This window comes from Trachypithecus francoisi, unplaced genomic scaffold (assembly GCF_009764315.1).
Source record: "Trachypithecus francoisi isolate TF-2019V2 unplaced genomic scaffold, Tfra_2.0 Contig01461, whole genome shotgun sequence".
NCBI classification, from domain to species: Eukaryota; Metazoa; Chordata; class Mammalia; order Primates; family Cercopithecidae; genus Trachypithecus; species Trachypithecus francoisi.
In genome coordinates this window covers 10,628,555-10,650,558 of record NW_022681433.1, presented here as the reverse complement: position 1 = coordinate 10,650,558, position 22,004 = coordinate 10,628,555, and the positions used below count along the sequence as shown (strand labels likewise).

The window sequence follows — 22,004 nt, the reverse complement described above, 5'->3', positions numbered from 1 at the left end:
GTAGGAATCAGGTTGTTTCTCTTGAAGGGTTATCCATAGACTGATTTTTGCTAATTGTATCCCTTAGACATAATTTGATAGGTTCTTCTTTGTTGTTTGTTTTAATTTCTTGTGACAGGGTCTTGCTCTGTTGTCCAGGCTAGAGTGCGGTGGTGCGATCACAGCTCACTGCAGCCTCGACCTCCTGGTTCAAGCAGTCCTCCCACCCAGCCTCATGAGTAGCTGGGACTACAGGCACATGTTACCATGCCTGCCTTAGTTTTGTCGGTTTGTAGAGACGGAGTTTCACCTTGTTACCCAGTCTGGTCTCAAACTCTTGGGCTCCAGCAATCTGTCCACCTCAGCCTTCCACAGTTCTGGGATTACAGGTGTGAGCCACTGTGCCTGGCCATATTTCTTTATTTTTTCTAAAATGGTGATTGAATCCAGAGACCTGATTGGATTCTGGTTCAACTTTTCTATTTTTACAGGACTATTTTATAAGATTGGTATGCTTTCCTGTGAGGAGGCTCATAATAGCTGGCCATCTCTCCATTTATGATGTTTGCAGCTGTTGATATTGGTAATCAGTCTTGATATTCTTATTGTCATTCTTCTTCACTTCCTAGCTGAATGCTTTTGTAAAAAGGAAATTCTTACTGATTCTTTGGTTTCCCAGTGTTACATTTGTTTAGGAAAGGCAGGATAAATGCTTGATTTTTTGAATGTAATATAGTAATATTCAAAATAAAGAGGACTAGTGTACTCCAGAGGTGACCAGTTGAGTGTTGTTTTTAAAAAAATCATAATGGGTTTACATGTATTTGTGTTTCAGTCAGTTATAGTGATCGCGTGCTTTGATGCCCAGATTATCCTGTGTATAATCTTGGAAGCCTCTTCAAGTTAGTCCATTAATCCTTTGGAACAATCCCAATAATCTCTGTAATTTCTTTGCTATCTTGTATGACAAGATATTCTAGGACCATCTTGTACTTGTTCTGCCCCAGACCTGGAATTTGCCAATTCTCTGAGGGGCTCTGGTTCCTTTTAATGGAAATGGTATTAAGAAATCACAAGTCCTATGGGTACTAATTGCTAATGTATAAATCATGACTCTATGATAATTCAGTAGACATAGCTTTTTTGAAAGATGAAATTCATGTTTGTTTATACCGATTCTTCCAGTTCAAATTTAGGATTACATGGTTTTTACTGAACTTCAATTTTACATTTGTATCTCTTTTTTTCCCTCATGGCACAGGATAATAACCCTGTAATATTACATAATAACTCAATTGCTATATCCCATAATACATCCATAGGAGTCTCATAATAGCCGGAGCACCACCAATATGATTCCTAAAAGTAGTCGTTTACTTTTTTAGCTACTTCTCTTTTTTATTTGGTGTGTATCATATTAGAGATCTGCAGTCAAATTCCTGTTTTAAAGTTATTTGGAATAATTATTCTTTGGGTGGTTATGCTACCACATGAATACATACCCTTGTTCATTTGTTTCATTCTTTTTGAAAGGCTGCTCTTTTAAAATTTAATTTATTTTTTATTTATATGAAATGTTAAATGGCTTTAAAAATATCTAAAGGAAGCAAGATAAATTTCAGAAGTCTAGCATCTGTTCGTCAAACCTCTAACCTATTGCCTTTCTTCCCCATAGATTAAAAAAAAAAAAAAAGCCCCCCCTTCCATGCACATAGCTGTCTGCATATGTATATGTATGCACATTTGATAAATAAGATAAACTATATACACTTTTCTTCACCTTTTTGCTCTTTAATGGCATGGACTGGCAGTTATTCCATTTAAATATAGAGAGGTCCCCATTTATTGTGTGGCTGTATCATAATTTAACCAGTTCATTATTTATGGACATTGGGTTGTTTTCTGTATTACAGTCTTGCAGTGAGTAGCTTAGTATTTGCGCCTTTTGTGTTTTTTGACAGTTATCTTTGGGAGCAGTTCTTAGAAATAGAAGAGTAAATGCATGTACAGTTTTGCTAGCTATTACTGTGTTCCTATCCATAATGGTTACACCACTTTGCATTCTCACTAGCAGTATATAAGAGCGTCTGCTTCCCTACAGCCTTGCCAATAAACAATGTTGTTATGAAATACGTCTCTTCCTAACTCTGGTCATCTTCCTTGTTCTGCAGGCTTTTGTGTCTGAGAATAGTGTAGCCATTTGTACTTTTCTTTGGTCCTAGTGTTTGTAAGGCATATGTTTTCCCGTTTTTTTTTTTTTTTCTTTCCATTTTTAGTCTTCCTGGGACTTAATATTTAAAGTGAGTTTCTTGGCCGGCCATGGTGGCTCACACTTGTAAATATCAGTGCTTTGAGAATCTGAGGTGGGAGGATCACTTGAGCCGGGAGTTTCAGGCTGCAGTGAGCTATGATTGTACCACTGCATTCCAGCCTGGGCAATAGAGCAAGACCCTTAAAAAAAAAAAGTTTATTTATTTTTAAATAAATGTCCTAGTTGTCTTTCTGTTGTTGTTTCCTTGTTTGCTTTTATTTTGGTTGTTTTGAATCCAATTTGACAAACTGTTTCAATGGGAGTGCTTAGAGCATTTACACTTACTGTAATTATTGATATGGTGGGGTCTAAATCTACCATCTTGATAGTTTTCCTCTTTTCTGTGTTCTTTATGTCTGCTTTTCTTGAGATTAATCAAGTATTATGATTTTATCTTTGCTATTGGTTTATCTACATCCAATAGAATTATACTAATGTGTAAAAACTTTACAGCACTATACTTCCATGCCCATTTCCTCCAGTCTTTTAAGTTTTGTTGTCTTATGTTTTGTTTTTATATATGTTATAAACCCCATAATATGTTTTTGATATTTTTACTCTAGTGTATCTTAGATTAATAATGACAAATTTCTTTTACACACATAATAACCATTTCTGTCACTTTTCATTTGTTGGATGTCTATTCATATTTTCATCTGGTATCATTTTTCTTCTGGAAGCAGTGTGTAATCTGCTTTTAATTCCATCAGTTTATTTTCCATTTCTATTGTATTTCTTATATTTAGTAATTCTATTTGTGTTCTTTTTAATATAAAAAATATTAAACTCTTTTTAATATTTCTTGTTGTATAGTTCATAGTGAATTTTATAGTGAATTCTGCTTATAGTAAATTTTTTTGGTCTGAAAAAGTCTTTATTTTTTCCTCATTTTTAAAAGATAATTTTGCTTGGAATAGAATTTTAGATTGACAGTTACTTTCATTTAGTATTTAAAAGATGCCACTCCATTATCTTCTGGATTGAAAATTCTGATGAAAAGTGTTGTACCACTCCTTGTTTCTCTGTTTTTTGCACTGCTTTTAAGATTTTTCTATTTTTCACTAATTTTTAACCATATGAATAATAACGTACCTTGAAATGGTTTATCGTTTTTCTGCTTTAGGTTTATTGAGATTCTTGGATCTCTGAGTTTATTTTAATCAGATTTGGAAAAAAATTGGCCATTATTACTTTGAATACTTTTTTTTTTCTATTCTCTCCATCTGCCTTCTTGTTTTCTGGGACTTCAATTACAAGTATTTTTGACTGCTTGATACTGTCTTATAGATCACAGCTGCTGTGTTACTATTTTTTTCTTGCCCTTTTTTCTCATTTTATTTTGATAGTTTCTATTGCTATGTCTTCAAGTTCACTGATACTTTTCTCTTGCAGTGTGTAATCTGCTTTTAATTCCATCAGTTTATTTTCCATTTCTATTGTATTTCTTATATTTAGTAATTCTATTTGTGTTCTTTTTATATATTTTTATATATATTTATATTTTGTATTTCTCATTTCTAACACTGCGTTCCTGATTTACTCAACTTTCTTGAGTCTATGTAGCGTAGTGTTTTTTTGTAACAGCTGTTTTAATGTCTACCCTAATTCCATCACTTACGGTCATTTCTGGGTCTATTTCTATTGAGTACTTTTTCTCCCGTTTGTATATTATAAGGGCTTTCTAGTATGACTGGTAGGAATGAGTAATTACCCGCCCTGTTTGTGTTGAGGGAATTTTTTGTTCTACTGCTTTCCATGGTCCTTTTCCTGGTCTCAGGTGGTTTTTCCTCCTAACACAAGTGAGGATCATTATCCAACCAAAGACTCAGGGATAGCCTCTGCAGATTAGCAGAGCTCATGCTGCCTTTCCCTTTGTAACTCCTTCCTTTCTGGTATTGTGCTCTAGAAATCAGAGTTTCCTTGGCTTCCCTGAACTCTCTCATCTTTATCTCCCTCAATCCAGGCTCTATTTGGGTCACTTGTACTACAGCCTGGAAACTATTTAATACTTCCATGCAATAAGCTGGGCAGGTGTAAAGCTCTTCTGGTTTGTTTCTCATTTATCAGGGATCACATTTCTCTGCTGCCTCTTCTCTAGTGTCTGAAATCTTTAGCATATTTATCTCTTCTGGGCGTTTAAGGCAGGAGAGTAAATAGTCTTAGTTATACCATTGTAATCTGAAGTGGAAGTCTTCTTGTTAAAATTTTTTTTAAAATGTGTGAAGGTAAACAGTTTTTCCTTCATTTTAGGGTAATTTGTATGTCTTTTTAAAAACAGTTAAACGTTAAGTTCTGAGATACATGTGCAGAACTCTGAGATACATGTGGAGGTTTGTAACATAGGTATACATGTGCCATGATGGTTTGCTGCACCCATCAACCTGTCATCTAGGTTTTAAGCCCCACATGCATTAGATATTTGTCCTAATGCTCTCCCTCCTCTTGCCTCCGACCCCATGACAGTCCAATGTGTTCTCATTGTTCATCTCCCACTTATGAGTGAGAACATGTGTTGTTCGATTTTCTGTTCCTGTGTTAGTTTGCTGAGAATGATGGTTTCCAGCTTCATCCATGTCCCAGCAAAGGACATGAACTCATTCTTTTTTGTGGTTGCATAGTATTCAATGGTGTATATGTGCCACATTTTCTTTATCCAGTCTTTCAATGATGGGCATTTGGGTTGGTTCCAAGTCTTTGCTATTGTGAATAGTGCTGCAGTAAACATATGTGTGCACGTGTCTTTATAATAGAATGATTTATAATCCTTTGGGTATATACGCAGTAATGGGATTGCTGGGTCAAATTGGTATTTCTAGTTCCAGATCCTTGAGGAATCACCACACTGTCTTCCACAATGGTTGAATTAATTTATGCTGCCATCAACAGTGTAAAAGCGTTCCTATTTCTCCACATCCTCTCCAACAGCATCTGTTGTTTCCTGACTTTTTAATGATTGCAATTCTAACTGATGTGCGATGGTATCTTATTGTGGTTTTGATGTGCATTTCTCTAATGACCAGTGATGATGGGCTTTTTTTCATGTTTGTTGGCCACATAAATGTCTTCTTTTCAGAAGTGTCTGTTCATATCCTTCACCCACTTTTTGATGGAGTTGTTTGTTTTTTTCTTTGTAAATTTGTTTAAGTTCCTTGTAGATTCTGGATATTAGCCCTTTGTCAGATGGATAGAGTGCAAAAACTTTCTCCCATTCTGTAGGTTGCTATTCACTCTGATGATAAGTTTCTTTTGCTGTGCAGAAACTCTTTAGTTTAATTAGATCCCGTATGTCAATTTTGGCTTTTGTTGCCATTGCTTTTGGTGTTTTAGTCATGAAGTCTTTGCCCATGCCTATGTCCTGAATGGCTTTACCTAGGTTTTCTTCTAGGGTTTTTATGGTTTTAGGTTTTCCATTTAAGTCTTTAATCCATCTTGAGTTAATTTTTGTGTAAGGTATAAGGAAGGAGTCAAGTTTCAGTTTTCTGCATATGGCTAGCCTGTTTTCCCAGCAACCTTTATTAAATAGGAAATCCTTTCCCCATTGCTTGTTTTTGTCAGGTTTGTCAAAGATCAGATGGTTGTAGATGTGTGGTGTTATTTCTGAGGCCTCTGTTCTGTTACATTGGTCTGTATATCTGTTTTGGTGCCAGTACCATGCTTTTTTGGTTACTGTAGCCTTGTAGTATAGTCTGAAGTCAGGTAGTGTGATGCCTCCAGCTTTGTTCTTTTGGCTTAGGATCGTCTTGGCTATCTGGGCTCTTTTTTGGTTCCATATGAAATTTAAAGTAGTTTTTTCTAGTTTTGTGAAGAAAGTCAATGGTGGCTTGATGGGAATAGCGTTGAATCTATAAATTATTTGGGGCAGTATGGCCATTTTCATGATACTGGTTCTTCCTATTCATGAGCATGGAATGTTTTTCCGTTTGTTTGTTTCGTCTTTTATTTCCTTGAGCAGTGGTGTGTTGTTCTCCTTGAAGAGGTCCTTCACGTCTCTTGTGAGTTGTATTCCTAGGCATTTTATTCTCTTTGTAGCAATTGTGAATGGGAGCTCACTCGTGATTTGGCTCTCTGTCTTTTATTGGTGTATAGGAATGCTTGTGATTTTTGCACATTGATTTTGTATCCTGAGACTTTGTTGAAGTTGTTTCTCAGCTTAAGGAGTCTTTTGGCTGAGACGATGGGGTTTTCTAAATATACAATCGTGTCATCTGCAAAGAGTGACTGTTTGACTTCCTGTTTTCCTACTTGAATACCCTTTCTTTCTTTCTCTTGCCTGATTGCCCTGGCCAGAACTTCCAATACCGTGTTGCATAGGAGTGGTGAGAGAGGGCATCCTTGTCTTGTGGCGGTTTGCAAAGGGAATGCTTCCAACTTTTGCCCACTCAGTATAATATTAAAGAACGTTTTACCTTTTTCTATCTAGCGTGTTTTTCTGTGTTTTTGTTGGTCTTTTCATTCTCCATTTTTAGGCCTTTACATGTTAGGAATATATTTCTTTTAATTATACTTCACCTTTAGTATCTTTTGTGAGACTCTACTCTTAGTGTGATAAGCACTGGGTTGGTATCAGGCAATGAGGAAGATATGGAAGTTTCTTTTGCCTTGAGATGTTTATATAATAGTTTAACAGCGCCTTTATTCATTATTCATTTTAAATGTTTGAGTTATAAAATAATACGATGCATGAATGTTCTTCCAGGTGGCTGCATGACTTACTCAGTACCTCCCTCAGAACTCTGTTCACATGTTTCTTTATCAGAGAGATCTTCTGTTTAAAATTGTAATTCTCTTATACCTCCCTCCCTGTTTCCTATTTCTATCCTCCATCTTTAAAAAAATTTTTCTCTGTAGCAGTTCTCACAATTTAACATAACATATATTTTGTTAATTTATCTTGTCCCTAAAATGCTAGTAGCATTAGGTTAACTATTGGAGCCTTTTAATAGTCCCTGTCATGTAATATTGCTTAATAAGCATTGTTTAATCAGATTTTCCTTTTTGTGGCTTGCTCTGGCACAAAATGAAAGGTGAATTGGAAGAGGCAGAGACTTGAGAAAGAAGAGATTGTCAATTTTGTACATGTGTAAGGTGGCAGAAGCTTAGTTGGAATGATAGCAGTAAGAATAAAAAGAGAAAGGCCTGTTGGGAGCAACTTTAACAGGAGAGTGTGGGTCACCAGCCTTGTTAGTGTTTGCTTTTGGTAAATAAAAAGTAAAAAACACCACATTTGTATTTGGATTATGTTTTTAATATAAATATTTATAAAGCAAAATCATAGGCCTTTGAAAGTGGGTTTGAGTAAATCTTGGTGCCTTTTTCTGTCCTTGTAAATCATTACTTAAAAATACAAATATTAAAGTATCTAGCAGAAGTCTTGTTGATTTTTCTGGTTTATTGTTTTTCTTTGATTTTTTTTTTTGTATAGAGCCTTGCTTCCTGTTCTACATCACAAATCTAAAAAAGGACCCCCCCGTCAAGCCAAATATGCCATTCATTGTATCCATGCGATATTTTCTAGTAAAGAGACCCAGTTTGCACAGATATTTGAGGTAATGAGAAAAAAATTTTCTTGTTTGTTTCATATGTCATAGTTACAAAACAAATATTGATGACTTAATGGAATGTTCCCATTTGGTGATGCATCATTTTGTAATATATTTTCAGAATTTGAATCAGTAAAATCAACATTGATAAGTGTTAAAATATGAAAATATCTCAGTATTCAAATGTTTAATGATAGATTCAGAAATCAAGCATTGTATGTTTTTGTACATTGGTTTATATGTTTGTATTTGGAGACTATTTTTTTGTTAACAGGTAATTACATATAAAATCATAGTTACAGATAGTAGGTAACAGGTGATTATTCTCTCAATTTATAGGATCAAAAAATTTGAATTCTGTTTGAGAAACTATTGAAGTGTAAGGTTTTGTAAATCAGTACTAATTGTTAATATAAAGTAAGTTTATACTTTTATGACTGACCTAATTTTGTCAGATATAAAGTGTCTTTTCAGTATATATTTTATATTATTTTACCCACATTTTACCACATTACTTTACTCAGGCATTGCAATTTTATTGCTGCCTATTGTAATTAGGACCTAATGCTAACATTACTATTGCAAATAAAAGCTAAGCAGAAAATTCATAAAATCCTACTTTGTAATTTTAGTTAAAGAGCCTTGAGTAAAGTCAAAACAATTTAGAAGTTATTCTGACGCTCCTTACCATAAGTACTTCGACTTAATATCTTTGTTTTAGAAACTCTTGTGGTACTTTTGTCATATTTTCATGTATTATATTAAAGACCTGAAGGAGAAAGTAAAGTAGTTTATCTTCCAAACACCATCTTTCCTTTAGATATCAGAAAGTTTAGTTTTTGTATATTTGGGGATGGAGATATTTTCTGTAGTCTGTGTTTGTATATGAGAATGGTTTCAATAAATTGGTGTTAATTTATAGGAAAGTTTTTTTTTTTTTTTGGTTGCTCTCCTTTTCCTTTCAATGGTGATGAGATAAACACTGATAGAAGTTGAATTTCAGAGTAGTTTTGTTTTCATTTTGATATTGTATCTGCTGTTTTATCTTTACAAGAACCTCTGTAGTCCTCTTACTATGTAACATGTGGTTGGCTGGCTTCCTGAGAAAAGGTTTAATAGAAATATCTGGCATTTTTGAGGTTCCACTAATCTAGGGCCTGGCCGTTAATTTTGTTTTTCAGAAATGATTTTGTTATGGAAAATTATCAAACTTAGAGTAAACTAATTGAAAAAACTACACTATGATATTTTTGTTTATAATATGAACAATAGGCTTGCAAGATGTGCAATGGAAGTACTGAGGGAAATCTTGAATAGCGAGAAGTAGACTTCTTTAAATATATTTTTTGACTAAATGAAGCCTCATATTGCCCTAAGTTGTTGGGAAAGAACGGTTTTGTATTGCCTTACAAGCCTACAATTCTTAGCGTTCTGTGTGGGAGAATAGAGCACCAGTTTTTCATTAAAATGTGGCATTAAAATGTCTAATAGAAAATATATTCACTTGCTTCAAAATCAGAAGGATGCAAAAAAGAATATACAGTGAAAAGTTCCCCCACCCATGTATCCCCAGCCACTTAGTTTCCTTTCCCAGAGGCAGAGCCATTGTTACTAGTTTCTGAATGTACTTTTCCAGCAATATTTTACTCATATACAAGTAAGGGCATGTAAATATGCACATGCACACACATATTTTGTTTCCCCTTTCTCTCCTTATGCCAATGGCATATTTTAGTCACCCTTCTGATTTCAAAAACTAAAACACACACACACACATTTTGTTTGTTTTGTTTTCTTTCTTTCTTTCTTTCTTTCTTCTTTCTTTTTTTCCTGAGGTGGAGTTTTGCTTTGTCATCCAGGCTGGAGTACAGTGGCGTGATCTCTGCTCACTGCAGCCTCCACCTTTCTTGTTCAAGCGATTTTCCTGCCTCAGCCTCCTGAGTAGCTGGGACTACAGGCATATGCCCCAAGCCTGGCTAATTTTTGTATTTTTACTGGAGACGGGGTTCCACCATGTTGGAACTCCTGACCTCAGGTGATCCTCCTGCCTTGGCCTCCCAAAGTGCTGGAATTACAGGTGTGAGCCACTGCGCCCAGCCTTAACAATAGTTTATTTCTGATATCATTTTATATGAGTATTTGAAGAGCTTCTTCATTCTTTTGTCATGGTAAAATGCATATTAATGGTTGGGTTTCCTATCAGAAAAGCAAAAATCATTTTATTTGTTACAGTGTTTAATATTTGATGCTATAATGACCCCCAAATTCAAGTGACTAGATGTAGTAAAAGCTTATTTCTTGCTTCTGAAAAGCCCAGTGGGTATATGAATGACCCTCTCTAATCAGTGGCTTAGGGACACAGACTCATGCTGATTAGTGACTTCTCTTTAAATCCCACTGGATCCTTGGCATCAAGCCAGCCAGTGAGTACAGCCTGTGGAGAAGACACACTGCTCATACCTACCTCAGTGCATATGTGGCATAATTCATTTTACTCCCACTCCCTTGACCAGAACTCATTCATATATCCTCACCTAACTGCACAGGAAGCTACTAGTGGAGTCATCCCTATGCCCAGGAAATTGAAGTAGATATTGGTGAAGCCTAGCAGTCTCTAATAGTTTCGTGTATATGGTAATAAACTATATGCTATGAAGTGCATGTTGAAATGTTTCTTTACCCTACCTCTAAATTGAATTGGGCAAAATCGAAAATGTTTGAACCTGTTGCCTTCTGGACATAGATAACCTATAGAAGTCTAAATGTAATCTTGAGTTAATACTTATACTATGTATATTTATTGAAATTTTTATAGTTTTTATAATTTTCATAATTTGAATTACAAATAAATTTTTGTAATTTGAATTACAAAATAAATTACAAAAGTTGTACAATTTTGTAATTTGAAAACGAAATACGTAAACAGTTTATTTGCATATATGTAGAGCTGAAATATATTTTCCTTCCCTCATTTTCAGCCTCTGCATAAGAGCCTAGATCCAAGCAACCTGGAACATCTCATAACACCATTGGTTACTATTGGTCATATTGCTCTCCTTGCACCTGATCAATTTGCTGCTCCTTTGAAATCTTTGGTAGCTACTTTCATTGTGAAAGATCTTCTCATGAATGATCGGGTAATTTATATTTTTTAGATTCATGTTCTTTGTAATGTTAACTTTTGGAATTTTATTCAACAAGGAAAGAAGTGAAATGATATCAATAATACTTCCATTTAAGGGCCTTGATTTTAGGTTTTCCTATCTAACAAAAATAAGCCTTGTCTCCATTTATGAGCAAAACCACATTGAAACATCTTTTTAGTTGAGAATAGGCTTATGACCTCAAATACATTCCTTGATAAATACAAAATATAACCTGATGCTATCTATTTCAGATTTACAGGGGTTTAATTTTTGACAGGGCATCTATTTTTAAAAATATGCAGATTGGTAAACCAGCTCATAGTGTGGTTGTCATGATTATAGTTGTTCCTTTTTCTATATTAAGTTCTTTTCCCTACGTTGAGAGAGAATGAAAAAACATTGGGAGAGGAAATAATGGTTTTGTTAGTCTTCAGTTATTTTGTATCTGCTGTGACAGCATTGTACTAGGTTCTCTGGAGAATTAAAAGAAACATGAGATAAAGTTTCTACTCCCAAAAGTAAACATAATGTAAGTAGTGATATTTGGGTTAATCTGCCACCTGATTTTTTATTTTCAGTTTGTCCTGTCAGTTGTGTTCATTTTTCTCTTTTCTTATTTTTGATTAAATATTTGTATTTCATTTTACCAATCTGTTTTGCACTTTACTATTATTTTAGTAGTTTTCCTAAAAATTACAACATGGGCTTTTGACTTATTAAAGGCCAATGTCAACTGCTCTGCTTTGAACTTTCAGTATAGCACAAGGAACCTCAAAATACTTTAATCCCCTTTATTCCTTGATGCTTTTTTGTTCACGCAGTTCTATTACTGCTGTTATTTTATGCAGTTAATATTTATTTAGATTTGCTAACATACTTTCTCCTTTTGTTTTTCATTCCTTTTTATGTAATGATTTTCTTTCTACCTAAATAACTACTTTAGTACTTTTTTTTTAGTTTGATTTCCATTAATGAATTTTGTTAGTTTTTGTTTGTCTGGAAAAAATCTTTATTTTACCTTAATTTTTTAAAGGATGCTTTCTTTGGGTTAAGAATTCCAGACTGGCGTATTTTCCTCCCATCAATGATTTGAATATATTATTCTATTTTCCATTTTCTTTTTTCTTGAGGTTTATTGACAATCCTGTTCCTCTGAAGGTCTTCTGTCTTTTTGCTGAGAATGTTTGTGTCTTTTCTATTTTCCGTTGGTTTCCAGTTTTACTATGATGTGTCTGGGTATACTTTCCTTTATAGTTATTGTACTTGGGGCTTATAGCTCTTCTTGTATGTATAGCTTAAAGTCTTTTACAAATTTTAAATAATTTTCAGGCATTATCTTTACATATATGATTTCTGTTTCATATTCTCTTTCTTACTGCAGTTCTATTAACACACTTTAAACGTACATTTTTTTTGCTGTGGTCTAGCTGTCTGACACACTTTTTCTGTACTTTTCTACCAGCCTCCTTATGCTTCAGTTTTTGTTTTTTTCTGACCTGTCTTTGAGTTCACTCTCTTCAATTTTGTCTAATCGTATGTAAAGCTTATGCATTGAATTCTTAATTTCACATATATACACATATACTTCAGTTCTGCAATTCTGTAGTTTTTAAACATAGCTCTTTGTTTTGCTGCAGAATTTGCTTGTCATTAAATCCTTGAAAAATCTTAGTTATGTTGTTAAGATTATATCTGTTAGGCTTATCATCTTGATCTCTTACAACTTTTGTCTATTTTTTTCTCTAAATTTCTGGTCAAATTTTATCTTGTACATATGTTGCTTTTGATTGAGTGATAGACTTTTTGTATGAAAAGTTGTTGAGATAACGTGAGGCTTCAGATGAGTTTGTATTCTTCCAGAATTTTACTTTTGTTTCTATCAAGCAGTTAAGCCATCGTCAACATCACTTCCATCCAATGAAAATGAAAGTTTGGCTTCAGTTTTTCACAAGCTTTTTTTTTTTTTTCTGGTCACCTTATGTCTAGAGTATATTTGTCTGGGATCCACCCAGAAGTCCAGGTTGTTTAACAAGAACTTTACTTTTTAATTGGGCTCAGGATTCTTAATCTTGTTCTTCCAGCTCTGTGACAGAAAAGCTTTGCTCAACTTCTCATCCCCCTTTCTTTCACTTTCAGAATTATTAATCGTCTATATGTGAAAAAACTAATCTCAATGCCAGACTCAAATCTTTTGCTTTCCCTCCTCATTTGAAACTTTGCCCTGCAAATTCTCACTGCTTTGGTAGTTGTCTGTTCCCTTCAAACTGATTTTTAAAAAATATTTTGTCTAACCTTTCCATTTGTTTCAGCATGAAAATTGGTTCAGAACAACCTAGTCACATCTTGTCAGAAACAGAACTGCTCACCATTTTTAATCCATTAATTTGTCTTGTTTTATTATATATTTGATATGTACAAAGGAATGTATATAACATTTGTATAACATGTTTCATAATACAGTGAACACCTATGAACTCTTAGTTCCTTAGAGTTCTTAGAGTTTTATTACTCTTTAATCCTTTCTATTTCCTCCCTGTTCCTAATATTTACTCTCTTGAATCTTGGGTTATTCTCTGACAAAAACAAAATTTTCCACATACTTGTTCAGTTTTGCTTGTTCTTGAGGTTTCTAAGAATTATATCACACCCTGTATAGTCTTGGAGGATTTGCTTTTATCACTCCACATTTGTTTTTAGGAATAGTCTTTGTTACTAAATCTAACTGTGATTCATTCATTTGTTACTCTATAATTTCACTGTGGAAAATATAATTTATTTGTTCTTCTGGTAGATTGCGGAATATTTCCATTTCTTTACTCTTGGAGAGTGCTGCTATGAATGTTTCTTTTGAAGCCCCCTGCTACATATGAGCAAGAATTTCTCTAGGTTTTATTCCTATGAGTGAAGTTGATGAATCATAGTATATAGACATATTGAACTTTTCACTTTTTTCCAAATCATTTTCTATAATGTTTGTTAAAACTTATTTTTCTATTAAGAAATCTGGCAGTAATGTTATACTCTGTTGGTAGAAAATAATAGATACAGTATCTCATCTAATATAGCTCATTATAGTCCCAATATGCATTTCTGTGTTTACTAATTAAGTTTATATGTCTAGTCACCCTTCATGTTGCCTACTTTCTGAAATTCCCTTTTGATGTATTTTACCTTTTATTCCCCTTGGTGCTTTTTTCCCATAGGTAATCTTTACCTACATTAATCTTTTATCTGGTACATGTTATAATATCATCATGAAATGTGTAAAACCTCATTTATGTGTGTGTTTTCACTCCTTTATTGTGTCCTTTGATCCTTTGGACAAAAGTTATTGCTTTTTTTTTCTTTTCGAGATGGAGTCTCACTCACCCATGCTGGAGTGCAGTGGTGCCATCTCGGCTCACTGCAACCTCCACTTCCCACATTCAATCCATTGTCCTGCCTCAGCCTCCCGAGTAGCTGGGACTCCAGGCGCCCCCCACCATGCCCGCCTAGATTTTGTATTTTTAGTAGAGACGGGATTTCACCATGTTGGCCAGACTGGTTTCGAACTCCTGAACTCACGTGATCCACCCAGTTCAGCCTCCCAAAGTGCTGGGATTATAGGCATGAGTCACCATGCCCGGCCTGAACAAAAGTTATTTCTTTTAATGTAGCTGTATTTATCATTATTCTTTTGTAGTTAATACTTTTTACATTTTATTTAAGTAATCTTTTCCTACTCTAACGTTATGAAAATAGCCTCCCATATGTTCTTTTAAAAGTTTGAAGGTTTTCTTTTTTTACACACACAAAAATCAGTCCATCTGGAATTGATTTACTTGTTTTTTGTATGCTATGATACAAGGATTTCATTTGTGCTGCATCTTAGGGTTACCAAATTTCCCGGCACTGTTTATTAAATATCTTACGATCTCCTAGTAATCTGCAGTGCTACCACTCATGTCTCCTATAGAGCCTCTGTTCTTTTCCATTGATTTGTTTGCCCTTCCACAAAATGTCTTTCCTTGAAGTCTTACAGTTTTCTCTAAAAAGAAAAATTTCAAATTTCTCTCATACAACTTAACGTTAGGCGCTAAATAAAGTTTTTAGGATTATGTTTTATGTTTATGATTGATGAGGTGAATTATTTGGTAGTTCTGATTTTATATCCATCTTTCTTGCTAAATTCTATTTTAATTATGTCAATTATAAAGAATGCCAGCTTTATTTTCTAATCCTTGCATATTTTATTTCTGTATATTTACTTACATTTTAGGTATTTATCCTTTTTCATCCTAACTTATCAGTTTTTGAAAGAGGTGTATTCACATCTTCTGCTGTGATGAAGTTTTCAATCTTCTGCTTTTAATCATGTTTGTTCTGGTTTATTTTGTTATTCTGCTAGTTGTGTAAACGTTCATGAATTTTATATTTTATTTGGTGTTGTAAGATAAAATATATCAGTATCCCATTTAAGTCCATATCTTCTTCAGTGCTTTTCATCTTGACTGGTATATTTTTCCATCCCATAATTTTCAGATTTCATATGTCATTTGTTTTTGTTGTATCTTTTGTGGCTTTATTATTTATAAATCTACCTGATAGTCTCTGTTGTTTCTGGTAGTATCTGATAGTTTCTTATTTATGTAAGGTTTTTGTTTTCATTTTTCTTTGTATTTGTAGTAGTTTATACTAATTTAGTTTTTTCTTGTAAATTAAATATTTTAGTGTTATCTTTGAGTAATTCTTTCAACATGGATTGTAATTTGGAAACTTTCTGTCTTGAATTCTAGTGTTCATTCTTCAATACTGTTTCTTGGATATTAGAATTCTGTGTTTCAAGTCACTTGAAAATTCAGAGCATCGTTTTTTTGGCATCTGGTCTTGCAGCTGAGAAATCTGAAGTTTATTTTTTATTCCTTTTGGTAGCTTCTCTATGGAAACTTTTGGGATCTTGACATCCTTAGAAGTTTCGTCACAGTGTGCCTAATGTGATTCCTTTTTCATTGTTTTTACTTCATACTTGGAAGGCACTTCTCAACGGAAGAAATGAGTCCTAAACTGTATGTGAATCTGTAGCTCTTTGTGTTTGGGGGAGTTTGCCTTTTATATGTTAGGGCTACCTGTTTTGTTGCCAGAGGGTTACCTGAGGTGATACTCAATTATTCTTCTTTGACCTGAGGGTAAAAATGGGATCTCAAGTGTTCCCAGATTGGTTCAGCTCTTTTGCCATCTTAATTTCCTGGTTACTACTGTAAACACCTGTGTACTAGTACTTGCACGTGATCACCTCAGGATTAGTTTGGGGTTGTGCTGAAAGCAAAAACAAACCCCTCCAGCTCAAGATTTTTTTTTTTTTTTTTTTTTAAATACCTTTCCTTTTGTTTAAGAGGTACACCTTTTGGCTCCTTTTTTTTTTTTTTTTAAGTCCTAGTTTTTGCCACCTGCATTAAATAATTGAATCTCAAAAGGGGCTAAATAAGGGAGTGATGTGTAAGAAGTTAGTTAGTCCCACCACACACCTAGAAAGAACCAATCGTGATGGATCTGTAAGTGCTGTACATAGGTGCTAGTGTACAGTGCTAGTGAAGGTATGCCTTTCAACCTTTTTTTTTTTTTTAAAGTAAATAGGGTTAGATGAGGTACTTTAGTCATATATAACAAATGACACTGCAGAAGGTACAGATTTCATTCATTTTCTAAGTGCTAATTGAAAAGGAGGATTCATATTTATGTTTTAAAGTCCTTTTTTTTTTTAAAGCTTCCAGGGAAAAAGACAACTAAACTTTGGGTTCCAGATGAAGAAGTATCTCCTGAGACAATGGTCAAAGTGAGTAATATGCATAGATCTCTTAATTTGAATATAGTTACCATATTGTAATATTTGCGATATTAAAATTTCTATTGCAAAGATATTAAAATCACTCAAGTATTTATATTTACTGTATGACATCCCATGTGCTGTGAGACTATAGGGTAATAATGAGAAAGCTGGGATTTTGTGGACAGCTGCACATAATCTAATTTGAGGGGAAAAAAAGATTTGAAAGCTGCTTCCCTGATGGCAAAAGGCAGTGCTAGTTTTTGTGGAGTTTTCTCCATTCTGTAAAGATGATAATTCAGATTTTAAACCTGTTCACCTTTTCCATGGGATTTAATAAAACTTTTTATTTTTAAAAAATTCAGCCTATAATTTATTGAATTAGGAGTTTTATAAGATTGCTCATCATTGGTATAGACTTGATTTATTAAAACCATCTACGGCCTGTAGTGTAGACCTCATCTCAATCCACTACCAAGATGTGAAGGCCAAGAATAAATATATTAAATATTGTTATTTTCTAGTTGTAATTTCTTATAAACCCTTTGTGTGTGTGTGTGTGTGTGTGTATTTATAGTGTGTATTACGGACTACCTTTTCACATTGTTCTGGCTTGAGGTTATGATACTAGTTTTGCAGACTCATACAGTAGCCCCAGCTTTACATCAATGAATGATGCTTGATACTTTGAGTCTCAGTAGAAACCTGTTTTTCTTGGCATTGGTCTCAAGCTGCAGTTTCTGTATACTTGAAAGCAGCACTGGACTAGAAGGTAGGCCACTTACCAAACTGGCCAGGAAAGAGATTTCAGTGTTTGCTGTGAGCCAGACACTATTGAAGACCTTCTTTAGCGTCTGAGCCTTAGCTCTGTAAAAAGCTGAGATAATATGTGAAAGATAATTTGTACATCATTTTAAAAAGAGATAATAAGTACTTGTTCAAAAGAATTCTTGGAAACATTAAAGGAAGTAATGGTGTAAAAATACTTTAAGTACTTCATAATTATAAAATGTAGAACAAATATGAGTGGTATCATTTTTTAGACAGAAGAGATTAAATGTAATTAGTAGTTGGGAACTTAACTTTTCTGATTAGAGAGGTTAAGTATGATTTTACTGTATTTTCCAAAGGATCAAATGCATGTTGGGGAAACATTTTAAAACAACAAATAACAAACTAATCTTTAGTCAAATCATTCTTTTGCCATTTTCTTGGAGGTCTGAAACATCTTTAATTTTAAACATTTAAGATTATCTTCATATATACAGAAAAGAATTTTTTTCTTAAGTGTCCATTAAATACATTTTATTTTTTTAAAAAGTTGATACAGAAATTCTTTCAAAATGTACCAGTGTTTTGTCGATTTGTCTCTTAAATAGATTCAGGCTATTAAAATGATGGTTCGATGGCTACTTGGAATGAAAAATAATCACAGTAAATCAGGAACTTCTACCTTAAGATTGCTGACAACAATATTGCATAGTGATGGAGACTTGACAGAACAGGGGAAAATTAGGTATGCATTTACTATTTCACAGTTCTTTGGATTGCACAGTATTTCAACTCTTAGTGTAACTGTTGAATGGTGCTGTTTGCTTTTTTAAAAAAAAAATTAGAATTGCTTTGTACATGTTCACATATTTTTACTGGAATGTGCTTTTGTATAGTGGTTATTTTACAGTGGCTGTCATATGTCTGGTGCAGTGTTCTATTATACGTTGTAAATATTTTAAACAATAGATTCTTACATTTTAGAATATCTCAGATGAAAGTGTGAGTGTACCAGTCAATAACTGGTGTTTTACATTCTTGTTAAATATCTAAGGGGAAACAACAGACTGGGTGGAAGGCAACTTACTGAATCTATTTCCAGAAGTGTAAGTAAATGCGTACTTTAAAAATGTACCTGAAGTAAATTATTGAAAATGAACACATTTCTTTTGTTGTTATTTTATTTTGTTTTATTTTCTTTGAAAGATGTAGTATAGAGTAGTGATTGAAAACTGCTGGACTCTGGAGCCTGGATTCAAATTCTGGCTCCACCCCTTACTTGTCAGGTGAACTTCAGTAAGTTGCTTTAACTTCTTGGTCCCTCAGTTTCCTTATCCATAAAGTAGAGGCAATAATTAATGTGTACCTGGCTCATCTAGCTGTTATGATATAACTAAATAAGTTAGTATACCTAAGGCATTTAAAACACTACTTAGCACATAATAATTAGAAGCATTGGTGATAATAGTGGTTATTATGTCAGTGTTAGTTCAAATTTACAGGTTTGTCCTCTATAAATCAAATGCCATTTAGTGCCCCTCCTTGGTAATACGAAATAGGAGAATAGCTCTGTACTCCTTGGTATATCTAAAGAGTTTAATAAGAAAACATAGAAAGATGACTGCTAGCTGCCTTCTGCCTTTCCATGTTTGTATGTTTTGCTTATACTGTATTCTTTGCATAGAATGTTAACAGAAGCACATCCTTCTCAAACAAAATGTATGAAAAAAACTTGGTAAACTATTCATTCTGTATATACAATTGATCTGTTTACTTTCTTTTATTCTAATTAATTACTCTATTCTGTTTTCATTTCTCTATTCCCATAATTTATACACGCCAATGTTTAGGAGTTACAAATAATATTTTCCATTTAAAATTTTTACTGAATTTGAAATAATTTTGTATTGATCAGCTCAGCCTGGTAAAGAAATTTTCCTCAATGTTAATACATTTTGCCTTATAAATCAATTTATTAATTATATTATTTTATACTTTTTATTTGGCCAGTTATATTCAGCTATATAAACCTTTATCAGAGAGGCAAAATAACTTTGGTGATTTACAACATTCAGGCAGATTGAAGACACACTACACAGGTTCAAATTGAGGTTCCACCATTTATCAGCTGCTTTTATTTATCAGCAAGTTATTTAACTTCTACGTGTCTTAGATTCTTCATCTGTAAAATGAGGATAGCAATAGTATCTCCTTATAGAGTTCATGTATATGTAATATGTAATGTAATTGGAATAATACCCAGTATATAATGTCACTTAAGCTGTTTTTTATGGAACCCATATGACATTCAGGAGTATTTAGGGGCAGCATGGAGTTGGAATAAGAATTATTTCTGGTGGAGACGTAACAGATGGAGTCTTGGGAGTTGGTAGGTGGGGGTCTCTGTCCTTTCCTCAAGTAGGAAGCTTGCATTCCTGTTTAAGCAAAAGTGATTTTTTGTGTTTACACCTTAAACTTTTTTTTTTTTTTTTTTTTTTTTTTTTTGAGACGGAGTCTTGCTCTGCCACCCAGACTGGAGTGCAGTGGCCGGATCTCAGCTCACTGCAAGCTCCGCCTCCCGGGTGTACGCCATTCTCCTGCCTCAGCCTCCCGAGTAGCTGGGACTACAGGCGCCCGCCTCGTCGCTCGGCTAGTTTTTTGTATTTTTAAGTAGAGACGGGGTTTCACCGTATTAGCCAGGATGGTCTCGATCTCCTGACCTCGTGATTCGCCCGTCTCGGCCTCCCAAAGTGCTGGGATTACAGGCTTGAGCCACCGCGCCCGGCCTACACCTTAAACTTTTATGTTAAGATTTGATTTGAAGAAAAGTTTCCTCTGCTTAATAAAGCTGAAAACAACAAAACAAAAAAAGTTTACTAGGTTAAATAGAAACCTCCGGTCTAGATGGGAAATTTTAAGGATGGATACACAGGAAGCATCTGTTACCCACATCTGTGAGGAAAATATCCAACAGGTGGTTTATACTCTTTGCACTAAGAACTATGATTTACCGATTATTAGCTACTTAGAATATTACTGTTGATGAGATGAAGCACACCTTTGAGACAAGGTCTTACAACTTCAGAACCTTACTAATGTTGGCTAGCATCCAGTCAACATTTTTACATGGCCAACTAGATTATTAAGTCTCGAAAAACAAAGACTGTGTCTTTTATTTTAAATACCCCGCAGTACTATATGTACACAATAGACATAGATTTGTTGCATGGATGTTGAGTAACAATCTTTCACTATAGAGCTACAAAGGGGGTTCTATTTAAGGAGTTACAACTTCTCCCTCCTTATATTTGTTCAAGATCCCCTTTATTTCAGCTAATATATCACTATATTAGGACGGATTGTTTAGACGTATTTACTAGTCTGGAATTCTATGAATTGTGCTTCATTTTAGCAGTTTTCCTTCCTTGAACTTAAAAAGAGCCTCATGGTAATATTTGAGAAGTTGAATTCTAGCTAAAAATAGTAATGTTTTCCTCACCACACCTGCTTTCATTCTTCTTCTTTTGTGCTTAGCACAGTAGTTGTGGTTGATTTATTAGCAAGCTAGAACATATTTGGTGCCTCATCTGTACATAAACATATCTCCAACAAAATCCATAGTAGAATACATAAAACCTAACAACTAAACATACAGATGGATTTCTTCTGTGCTTGACTAAGACGTGTTTTATTTGAATGAGGGAATTAAATGACTTGAGTGACACTAGCATTGACTTAGGTTTAAAAGAAGAATTTTTTAGTATTAGAAGACATCTTCCAAAGTTAAATGAGCATAATATGGTGTTCAGTATCACTAAATTATTTTCTGTCTTAGTCTGCTCAGACTTCTGTAATAAAATACCATGCTTATCAACAACAGAAATTTATCTCTCACAGTTCTGGAGGCTGGGAAATCCAAGATCAGGGTGCCAGCATGGTTGGGTTCTGGTGAGGGCCCTCTCCAGGGTTGCAGACTGCTGACTTCTTGCTGTGTCCTCAAATGGCAGAAGTGGTAAACAAGCCCTCTCAGGCCACTTTTTAAAGGCACTAATCCCATTCATGAGGGTTTCCCACAATGACCTAATCACCTCCACAAAGGCCCCACCTCTTAATACTGTCTCCTAGGTCCTTGCATTTCAACATAGGAATTTTGGGGGACACAAACATTCAGATCACAGCATTTTTTTAAACTTTTTTTTTTTGCCAGAATTTTTAATAAAATTAGATGTACAGAAAATTTTGTACAAACATTTTAAATTCTAATCTATGTTCATTCTACTCATTTTTCAGTAAACCAGATATGTCACGTCTGAGACTTGCTGCTGGGAGTGCTATTGTGAAGCTGGCACAAGAACCCTGTTACCATGAAATCATCACATTAGAACAATATCAGCTATGCGCATTAGCTATCAACGTAAGGAAATGGCTATATACAACTACTTTAGAAGGTCTTT

General features: G+C 34.2%; 1 protein-coding gene across 5 annotated transcripts in view; it reads left to right on the top strand.

The window, feature by feature from the left end:
* PDS5B (PDS5 cohesin associated factor B) overlaps positions 1-22,004 on the top strand; it is a 184,404-nt gene that overhangs the window by 129,974 nt on the left and 32,426 nt on the right. For all 5 annotated transcript variants that reach the window (XM_033235594.1, XM_033235585.1, XM_033235601.1 and 2 more), the window contains exons 20-24: positions 7,713-7,836; positions 10,809-10,967; positions 16,720-16,788; positions 18,159-18,295; positions 21,841-21,964. In XM_033235594.1, the coding sequence (XP_033091485.1) occupies positions 7,713-7,836; positions 10,809-10,967; positions 16,720-16,788; positions 18,159-18,295; positions 21,841-21,964 (613 nt within the window). The remainder of the gene's footprint in view (positions 1-7,712; positions 7,837-10,808; positions 10,968-16,719; positions 16,789-18,158; positions 18,296-21,840; positions 21,965-22,004) is intronic.